The 11,162-nt window shown below is 42.6% G+C and overlaps 1 protein-coding gene across 1 annotated transcript in view; it reads right to left on the bottom strand.

The window, feature by feature from the left end:
- Window positions 1–1,789, bottom strand: part of Opn5 (opsin 5) — a 30,020-nt gene extending 28,231 nt beyond the window's left edge. The window contains exon 1 of the mRNA XM_010617783.2: window positions 1,660–1,789. Coding sequence (XP_010616085.1) covers window positions 1,660–1,789 — 130 coding nt within the window. The remainder of the gene's footprint in view (window positions 1–1,659) is intronic.
- Between the last annotated feature and the right edge of the window lie 9,373 nt (window positions 1,790–11,162).

The following is an 11,162-nucleotide window of genomic DNA, read 5'->3' as shown; positions in this document are numbered from 1 at the left end:
AAAAAGCGGGTGTGGTGGTGCACACCTGTAATCCCAGCACTCTGGAGGCTGAGGCAGGCAGATCACTGTGAGTTCGAGACCAGCCTGGGCTACATAGTGAGTTCCAGGTCAGTCTCAACTACACAGTGAGACCCTGTCTCAAAAAAAAAAAAAAATCAATGTGGATTTTACTATCAGATCGTCCTGTCAGAGCATGTGACGACACAGTGTTCAGTTTCACCTCTCCCTTCCAGACACTGGGTCACTGGGTTCAGTTTCACCTCTCCCTTCCAGACACTGGAACAGTGGCAAAGAGTGGGTACTCAGTACACACTTGTGTTTCAGAGGACAGGGGAGTCCATGTAGATGAAGTAAATGGTAAAATGCTAACTAGCAATAAATGAAGTCCAGGACCCGGGGGACCACTTTGCAGCAGAGTTTTTAATTCATTCTCCCAAATCCCTCTGCCTCAACCACTCACCATAGAGGAGTCGCAAAATTTTCTAATAGGTTTTTCTAATTTGGGGAATTAAGTGACATTTTTTTTTTGCCCATAATAAGTAGATGAGAGAGGATAAAAAGATAAAAAGAAGGGGAAGGAACAAGAACAGAAGGAGGGAAGAAGAGAGAAAGCGGAGAGAGAGAGAGCCAGCTTGCCCCACCATCCAAAAAGATTAAAGACAGATCAACCTCAAGACACAACCCATTTGCCCACTAGTCACCAAAATTTAAGACAACAAATTCAAGTATTGTGATTCAGTCTTAATCATCTACATGAGCACAGCCCAATAGAAATATACCATGAACTAGAAACATGGGCCACATAGGCATTTTAAATCTGCATGGTACCCACACTAACCAAGGTAGAAATATGTAGGTGTCTTGATTTTAGTAGGGTAGAATTTAATTTAATCTAACCTCTCCAAAATATTGTAAGTTGAACGTGTATTATTCGGTTTTTCAAAATGATTCATGAGATACTTGCGTATGCTTTTCTTTCTAACTCTGAGACTTCGATGGTGGTATGTTTTTACAGCACAGCACAAGTCTTTGGAAGTGAACAGAAGGTATCCACAGTGGGTACGTGGGGCCGCAGCTTGAACCACACAGGCTGGAGGCAAAAGCTTCCCTGTGTGGATCGGTCACAAAACCCTTTGGCCGTAGTCTGATTGCCAGTTATCACCAGTGCATTTTTTTTCAACTGTCATCAAAACACCTTAGCTGCTCACATGGTAGGAAGTTTGCTTTTAGATGAAGTAAATGCAATATGTATCACCCCTGTGACGCTGAGCCAGAGAATGAAGCTGAACTACATGATTTCCAAGGTCCATTCTTACTCTAAAATCTTCTGATTGTATCAAGAGTATTTTTCAAAAGCACTGTTTAAATAATATTATCATCATGTTTGATATTCAGAAGATAAACCTACTAACAATCAAAATAAGATGCAATCTTGGGATAAAAAATTTCACTATCAATTTATTTGGATTGTCAGTGGACTATGTATCTCTAATAATGACAACAATAAAGTTGTTTCTATAAAATATCCCTTGAATTCCATCATACCACCCCATTGCTACTCTTCACCTCCACTAAAACCCTACATAAGTGCTGAGATTGCTTTTACAAAATCACCATGTCGGCTGTGAATTTTCTAAAAGCAGAATTAAGAACGCTTACCAATTACTGTTAGGTAAAAGCCAGCCACTAAATCGGCTTCCCAGGAAAGTTTGGAAACGAAGGGATCCTCGTCCTGAAGGTGGTGTGGCAGCCGCTCCTCCTGGGGCAGGGCAGTGTGGTTCAACGCCATGTCGCCCACGGACCACCACCATTCTGCAAAACAAGTGGACAGAGGTCTCAACAGATCTGAAGATGGCAGCTTGAATCGTTCCATCTCCGTGCCCCCTGCACGAAGCAAGTTCCCGGGTCCCTGCCTGAGTCTCCAATAACTGGTGAGAGCCAGGCGTGGTGGCTCATGCCTGTAATCCCAGCACTCGGGAGGTTGAGGCAGGAGGATTGCTGTGAGTTCTAGACCAGCATGGGCTACATAGTGAGTTCCAGGTCAGTCCCAACTACATAGTGAGACCCTGTCTCAACAAACAAACAAACAAACAAAAATCCAATAACTGGTGAGAAGTCTGGACTGGTCTTTGAGACCCCGATATGTCAAAGCTTGATGATTCTGTTTGCAGCTCTCCGAGCCTGTTTGCTCTCACCTGCTGACTCTCACTTCCCTCTGAGCCTTTTCCGGCTCCCTGAGATTGAGGCCAAATTGTCTGGAATGGTGTTTCTCAGCAATTTATGTAAAGATCTGAACTAGCAAAAGATACTGGATGGAGGGTTGGCATGTCATGTTTTTTTCATTTATCAAAGAAGAGAATTTTTAAATTATGCAGTGTGCCCCCAAATAGTCCCTCCTTCCATTATACATTCAGTAAGCATTAGATTTTTGCTAAGGAAGAAATACAGCATTGATTTCAAAGGGATGTGGATGTGTTGCTAAGTGAAGCAAAGAACTAGGAGATCGTCATGGTCATCATGATGTCTTGGATCATCTAGAAATGAATTCAGCCTTGGTTGGAACACACAAGTTTCACCCACAGAAAGATGTGATTCTGGAGTTCCCTGAGGAAGAAAGTAACTTATGTCCCACCATCACCTCTTTGAATCCAAGGTAAAGTCTTGAGCAATGAGGAACCTTTTGTGAGTTTTGATATTAAAGGAAGGTTATGAAAAGTCATTGATGCACAATGTGCAAAAAAGAAAAAAAAAAGTCACATGGCAGCCCTCTCAGTGGAACTTAGGGTGATGTTCCTGAGATAAAGGCTCATGCTGATGTCACGGCTTCCTTTAAAATGATTGTCCTTGAGTAGGTCATGGTGGCACACGCCTGTAGTCACAGCACTCAAGGGCGGAGGCAGGAGGATAGTCACAAGTTCAAGGCCAGTCTGGGTTACATAGTGAGTTCCAGGCCAGCCTCTACATAGTAAGACCCTATCTCAAAACAACAACAACAAAAAGAAATAAGGGAAAAAAAGACAATCGTTCTTATCCTTTTTTTCATATTTCTTAAGTTTATTAGTACTATTAAAATATACACGATGATCACATTCATCGTAGGGAATCTGTACTTGTACATGATCTATCTTGATTCCTCTTTTTTTTTCCATTTCCCTCACCTCCCTTCAATCCCTCTTCCTTTACTTATTTATGCAGATTGGTATCCATTTTTATCCTTATTTCCCCAGTTTGCTCTTATCTATTTTGAAAGAAATACAAATGCAAATGTTTCTCATTGAACCAGCAGGTGTCACTGTTCCGCCCTCTGGGCAGCAGTGGCGCATAAACTGTCAACCTACAAACTCAACGGAGTCACATTTGAACTCGCTCTTCCTGGCCAATTCACAGCCCACAAAGACTTTCCACAGATAGCGACCATTGGGCTGAGCTGCTGTCCCCTTCCTCGCAGTCTCAGGACAGTCGTGGTGGCCAATATTCACTCAGGATCCCCCTCCCTGGGAGCAACAGGAAGTGGTCAGAGAAGCCTCTGGCCGCCGACCCCACTCCTCCCAAGTCAGCTGATCTCTGTCTTTCGAACTCCGACTCTTGCTCTTACTGGTGCGCTCTCTCCTCCTTACGAACCTCTCATCCCTGTGGCGATCTCGATTCAGAACCACAGGAGAGACTTCTCTGATCTTGAGCGGGTAATTTAAGCCCTGGGATCTACAACCAGTTCTTCTGTAACACAGGCCTTACCGTTCTTACCCTTCACTCACGCTTCCAATGGGAACAACCAGATGAATAACTTGATAGTACATTGTAAAGAGCAGGGCTTGGTCTGGTTTTCACACATGAACATACACACTTCTCCCAAACTTGCCCATTCGTGAAGACGTGGTAATTGTGTGACAAATTTTCTTAGAGTCTTGGGTTGATAACTGTGGGCATTTATGTCAATTCAAGTAGTTTTCAAACATCTATGAACCCAGGACTATGAGATAGGACAGGAAAGGTATACCAAGTACCTAGCCTTAGGAACCTAACTATTATCTTGGACTGAGAAAAGCTACAACTAATGGTCAGAAAGAATATAACACAATAATATAAAACAACACAGTAGTGTCTGATTTGGCTTTAGATGATCATTTCCTTAGGCAAGTAAATAATTACATAATCTGACCAATCGGTATGTGTGTGCATTAGGCACGCATGCAGGTACAGTATCAGGAACTATCCTTCCTGGATCTGGAGGTCAGACAACACGTGGGTGGACTTGTGTGGGTAAAGGGAACCCTTCACCCTTCACTCTTCTGCACACAGCACCAGGTCATCTCCAGCTCCACACTTGGTGCACTTTTCTCCTGCCTGAAATGTCTGGTCTCCTTCTTCCCAGTTTATCCAAATTCCACTTGAGTTTCAAGCTCTGCTCAAGGTCTGCTCTCTCAAAGGATAGATAAGCCTAGCTCCTTCAACAGCCACAAGAGTGAAGCGATCTTCTCTTTAAATCCCTAAGGTGCACCTAGGGACTTGGGGATCCTGCTTAATTAACTTAATTCTTCCTCTTACCTACCTACATGTGCCTAGAATGTCTTTCAGTTAATGTTTAAAAACAAACAGAAGTTAAACAGAGGTGAAAGCATGGGGTCACTATTGTTGTTTTGTTATGATGTTGTTTCATCACCCGTGTGCACACAGACTTTTTGTTAAAAACGGGCTATAATGATACCCCACATAAGTGTTTCTGCAGAATGTCTCTAACTGTGCTACTTCACATAATAAGCAAATGCAGTCATGAATATATGTCTTACAAGTTCCTTTTTCAGTGCCAAATGCACCTGAGTTACCTCATTACATAAATAAAATCAGGTCATTCGGTTGCTTCTTCCCCTCCTTTCCTTATTGGGTCTGAAGACTGCCATGGCCCATGGTGCCCACACTTTTTTGCCAGGCTAAGGAGCCCATGTCCGTGTCCCCCACCCCCTGGAATGCACCCAGTGAGAAAAACCAATGGCTCTCATCCAGCAGCCGTCTGACTGTCTGCACGCTTGGTTTCACTTTGCTGTACTTAGTTATTTTTGCTGCCTTGCTAGCTACCCTTCAGATGCCATAGCCGACCTGGGCAGAGCTTCCAGAGACAAAAGATCGTTTCTGAGAGAATGAGAGCACATTCACAGTTTACCAAATTACATAATCGTGGCAACTTTCTTTTCTGGCTCTATATTTTATAATTCTACTGCTCGTGTTCGAGGAAATTTCTGCTTTAATAAGAGTACACTGAAGAAGAAAGAAATAAGACCACACATTCATGACTGGGAGTTCTGCGAGTATGTTGCATGTAGAGAAACCTCACTTTAAATTTAAAGATAGAAGCAGTGGGCTGCATGGAAATACTGCTCAGCACTGGAGGAGATTTTTATAAAAGCCAAGTATTTCAGGGCAGAGATGAGAAAAGGGGAGAGCATAAAATAAACGACTTCACAAGACCCCTTCTGAATTTTTCTTCTTATGTGAAGCTATGAATTAAACCCCTTGGTGCAGGTTATATGTGGTTACTCATGTTTTCATAATCCTTCCAGCAATAAAATAGAGTCTATTGCTCTACCCTAAGAAGTGATCCTCTGGCTGTGAATAATGCTTCTTAGGATCATTCTCATAACACTAGATTACAGAAAAAGCTGACAGCATCCCTCTCTCTTCCCCATGCACAAAAGTTTTAAATATCTTTTGAGTTACCTGAATTAACCTAAAAAAATCCTCTATGATTTCATATTTAAAATTAAGGGATGACTCTGGGGCATCAACAGACCCACATCCGCATTTGCAGATGGAAAGGAGTTACGAGGTGGCTGATGATAGATACAGAGAGGCAGAGGGCAGAAGCAGGAGTTGGTGCCAAGGAAGAAAATCCAGTTCTGCTCAACCTTAACAAGTCATAAAATTATCTTTTAAAAAATTAAGCAACGAATTTTCCCTTCGGTCCATTAAATATTCTTGGGTTTGAAACAGGAAATGACAAAAAAAAATGTGAGCTATGTGGTGGTCACTTCTGCAAACTGTCCTCCAAAGTTGCTTTCCCAATGCCCATGCTAACCTCTGAAACTTACCGTGCATTGTCCTAGGCACTTCCTGCACAACGTTTCATTCTAAGCATAAGTTGGTTGAAACTATAAGGCATTTTGGAAGTTCGTCACTTGATATCCCGCAGAAACCCACCAGCCTGCCTGCAAATGGGACACGAGCCATATGGATCATGGCACTGAGGAGGGAGGTAGAAAGTGTGTCATCCATGAATGGAGCTGAAGGAACAGGGAAGGCCATGGGTCACAAGAACCAGGGGAGGGAAAGTTTTTCGCAGAAAAATGAGTGGTGAGAACTGAGGTATGCAAGCTCTGCGGTCAAAATGTGCCCAGTCATAAGCCAGACAAAATATGAGCAAGAAAAGAGGCTATTAATAATTCAGAGGTGATGGCCATTTGACATGGGTTTTGTGAAGCTGTGATCACCTGTGTTTACCACGTCTCAAAGGATTACGCATCAGAAGCCAAGAGAAGAAGGGCTTCGTGGCCAGATTCATCTTTACATGAACTCCAGAAATTTCTCAGGTTGTGTCTTACACTTGGCGGCCAACGACTTGGCAGTAAATTTCCTTTCCTCCCACCCTTGGCAAGTCAGCTAGCCCTGAATGGCTGTATGCAGGGGCCAGTGCATCAAGAACCAGGAGTGGGGTTCCCTGACCCTCACAACAGCCTCTCCTCTCCCCACTATTCCACTAGCTTTGCCTTCCTCACTGAAAACCACAGCACTTTCCATTCTGTCAAGTTCTGCTCTTCAAAAATTGAGTTCGTAGGTTTTGTCGACATCACAGGATGTCTGTAACACATTTAGTGGAAGACACTGGTCATCAAAGAGTGATGAGACATTTTTAAGTGAAAGAAGGGCCTAGAGAAATATATCTAGAAACACATGCAACAGGCAGTTAAAATTTCTTTACTATGGATTGAAGAGAAGTTAGTCTACACGGTGCTTTTGAAGTCATTATTTCTTATTTCTTTATTTCTCCTGCTGATACAAGTGTCTTCCAGCTGTTGAACCACGATGTGTTACTTTTGCAATGTTAGCGATCTCTATTTTTATTCATTGTAGATCATTCATATTAGTGAAAAATCGTATAACTATTCACTTATTACTTCCCACAAGCATGTTTACATGGACTCAAGGCAGGCCCCTGCTAGGCCATGAGCTGCATCCCTGGGGCTTTGTCTCCGTGGAGTCACGGATAGGGGCTGAATTGTAGTTTCTTCTGCAGGAGCCTCTGCACAGCCCTGCAGTGGCACCACACACACACTGCTCAGTCTGGCTCCTCCCTCGCACCAGCACCACCCCAAGTGGGTGTCAGTCACAAACTGAGCCCCAGGTGAGCCCTCTTCCTGCTAATCCAGTGTCCTATAAACTCAGACAGCTTAGGCTAAACTTTTCATAATTATTCTTTTCCCTGTGCCAGGAGCTACAAATGTTTAATGTCCATTGGGTGATCGTAACACCAATACATTAATATATCCCAGATCAAATCTGTGTCCTAATGCAAGAATTTTGGTCATCCTGGCCTATGTAAGGATGCAATACGTCTCTTGTATATTAAAAGAAACAATGAGGCACCTTGACAAGCACAGTAGCAGCCAAGACACAAAACCATTTGGAAGCTCACAGACCCGATCGAGTCTGTCAATGGGTCACCTCTATCTATTAGCTGGTGCTAATGAGGTCTTTGCCTTCTCTACAGGTGAAACATTCACAGCCACAAGAAAACCAGCCTTCAGCTGGGGTTGGCTGTCGAACAGAAATGCATACACCATTCTGGTTGTGTCTGCATGGTTCAATAAGACACAAGAGAAGAAAATAAAACAGGAACATGCCTTCAATTCTCCTAGGGAGAAATATGATAGGAAACCTGGGGAGAAAAGAAGGAAGAGAAGGGAAGGAGGGAGACAGAGAAGAAGGAAAGAAGGAAGGAAGGAAGGGAAGAAGAGTATTTTCCTACAGAGCCAAGCCAGAAAGACACGAATCAATATAACTCAGGATCTTCTAACCCACATCAATAAAAAGGGGTGGATATAAAGTCAATTTATTCCTAACCCATGCAGCTTGGAGCAGATTCACAAGCCTAAGGCAACTAGAGAATTGTGAGCAACAAAGAGATCTGCTTTAATATTTTCTTGGCTTGTTAATATTCATTTTTATCTTCAGCAGTCATATAAATACCACCTACTCATCCATCTTCGCCTCTAAGAGTCTGGTTTTAAGGTTGAGATTAATCTAAACTCACATTATCTCCAACCTCTTTTACCCAAGCAGGAGGGATGAGGTATACAGTTTTATAGCAATTACTATTTCAATTGCTAATCCTCAATAATTTTTGTTCACAGAATAAGTCATTTCCAACTCAAGTACCAGATGGTGTGGCCTATTTCTGCCCTGCAGAACCTTTCAGAGATCCCAGAGCCCTCTCAGGAAAGAATTGGATAGCCCCTGCATGTAATAAAGGCAGCACATGGTCTGAGATTGGCCCAACACCCAACAGGAATGCCCAGAGCCCACCCTGGAACCTCAGAATTACAGCAGCATCTCAGAGAACACTGGACGTGCAAGTCCTTCTCACACTGGAAGTATATTTTTATATCACCCTACTGTGGACATTTCATCTACCCCCCCGTTAGTCCTCAAATAATATTTTAAAAAATCATCATCATCATCATCATCACTTTGAAAACAACACAAGAAGTCCCCTCACTTATTTCCCAAATTCAGATACCCTGGCCCTGACCTTGTGTAGTACAGACCACATTAGCTATTACCTAGAGATATAAGTAATTGTAGTAAGAATGGCCAGCATTAAATATATGCAGAATTGGTACTAACAACAGTCCATGCAAAGCACATGCAGAATTTTTAGTAATAGAGTATGTTCATTCCTTCTTATAAGTAATTAATCAACAAACATGCATGTTATACAAGATTAGAAAAAAAAAAACAGGCTAAACACACACATTTCCTTTGACAAGGAATCCCAGAATGCTTCGGAAAGTACCAAATTCTGCAGTTGTATAAGTTTCTCATTCTTTTTCTGCTGGGTGCCTTCCTAGTTTCATTCCTGATCTGAAATTATGTTTCTAAAATGTCTTTTTCAAGTGTTCATTAGTGCATACGGGCCTAAACTTAACAGTGAAAAAAAATCCAATTAGCTTCCTCAGTTACACAATGGTATTCAGAAAAGGACTCCAGACATTTTCTACCTTGCTCCTGGTTCTTCCCACAGCCACAGAGGGAAAATCAGTGCCCTGCACTGAATTAAAACCATCGTCTCCTTACCCTATGAATCATACCTATCCTCAAGATTTCCTGAAACTGACCAGTCAATTCTAAATCCTATTTCCCAAGACAGCAAATATTATATTCTGTTATTCCTTAGGTATTTTAGGCCCTTATTAAAACTCACCAATTTAAGGACCTGCCAAAAAAGAAGTTTCTTTCCAGTGCTCCAGCGGCTGGATTTGCCGGATCTTGCCCCGTCTTTTTATTGGTTCTTCCCAGAGCAGCTCTGTAGTCACTGGGCCCTTGCTGCGCTTCCTATGATTTTGAATATTAGCAAGTGAAAAGTATTCATTTTCTAGACTTTGCTTTTCTCTCCACCCTTTGCTGAAAGAGCCAATCATGACTTTGGAAAGCCATCTCATCTTATTGAATTATGAGAGGAGATGCAGTTTTGGGAAGTTTAATTTGTCGGTGATTAAAAAAATCACCAGCAGCTACTTGGCCCCTCTATTGATCCAGAACCAGAGTAATGCTCTCTGCTGACTGTGCTTTAAGACGCTGTACATTTGCTTTTTTCTTTTCAGATGCAAAAGCCTCAGATTGATCCTTAAAATAGTTACAAGTTCAAGCTCGAAGCCTTTATTAATTGTCTTCTTAGATGAGCTGTTCAATCTGCTTCAGAGAGGCCACTAAAATAAGAGGAAAAAAAATTCCCCCATATTCTTTAGAGCATAAGAATCGATACCTGTTCTAGTTTTCGTCACCCAGGGCTCTCAGGGTTGGAGGTGAGGCTGCGTCCGTGAGCAGAGGCCCCAGCCTTCCTTGCCCCCTGTTCCTCTCTGGCCCTGAGCTTCGTGTGTTCTATACATGGCTTTGTGTGGTGAAGTAGGGGGCTGTTATTGTCACTGTTTCACCAGTAAGAATGTTCACCGCCACAAAAAACACTAGTGACTGGTTCAACAGAGACACATGAGTACTCTTAGTAGGTTCAGAGAAGTTAAATAACTTCCATCAAGTCAAGCTACTTAGCTCCTACTAATCCCTCCTTACAGCTCTGTTAACTAAATCAACAAATAAGCCCTTTACCAACACATAACATTAATTTTTACGTAATGTTTTTATGTAATTTTTTTCTGTTACAGAAAAATAATGTGTCAATAAACACAATTATTTTAGGCAAGCTTCTAAGAGATAAAGATTATTTTAAACCAGATCCCCCAAAAGAAATGTGCCCAGGTTTTCCAGTATAACTTTGGTTATATCTTATCCCTCTAAAATTATGCTTATCCCGTGTGATCTCATTTTTAAGATCACTTCCCCCCCACCTATAGAAATCGTATCAATTTCAGAAGCTTCAACCTGGGCATAGGTTCATCTTTCCTCCAGGTTGTGTGAGATATATATAAAGGATGAGGAAAATGAGGAGTGGACGTCAGGAGGCAGCAGTCCAGGGAGCGTGGACTTCCTTGGTTTACACACAGACTCTGTTAGGCTCATCCGCACCTGTGTGCACATCCCTGCTTGCTTCAGCTGGAACCCACGTCGTTGTGTGTTTGACACAGCCAAGTGTCAGGGTTAAACACCAGCCACTGAGTGGACAGTTTTATCCCAAACTCATTGGCCTTTTTAACGCCAATAAACTTTATTTCAATCACCCCTCCCATGGCCATGCCCTAGGCCAGCACACAGACTCACGTTGCTCTACTTCGGGGGAGGGAAGTGAACATATCACAAGGGGCGGCCTCCTGTGTTTATGGGGGCTCAGTAGCCCCATACCTGCAGTGGGAAGCTGGAGACCCAGAAGGCCAACTGATGGTGTTAACTGTAGGCCCAGAAGCAGAGGAGGCTGAGGTTCCAGCCCAAAGGTGGTCACA

This window comes from Fukomys damarensis, unplaced genomic scaffold (genome assembly GCF_012274545.1).
Source record: "Fukomys damarensis isolate Sample0158 unplaced genomic scaffold, DMR_v1.0_HiC HiC_scaffold_20, whole genome shotgun sequence".
Classification (NCBI taxonomy): Eukaryota; Metazoa; Chordata; class Mammalia; order Rodentia; family Bathyergidae; genus Fukomys; species Fukomys damarensis.
The sequence above is the reverse complement of the archived record's forward strand: the minus strand, read 5'-3'. Positions and strand labels throughout refer to the sequence as shown.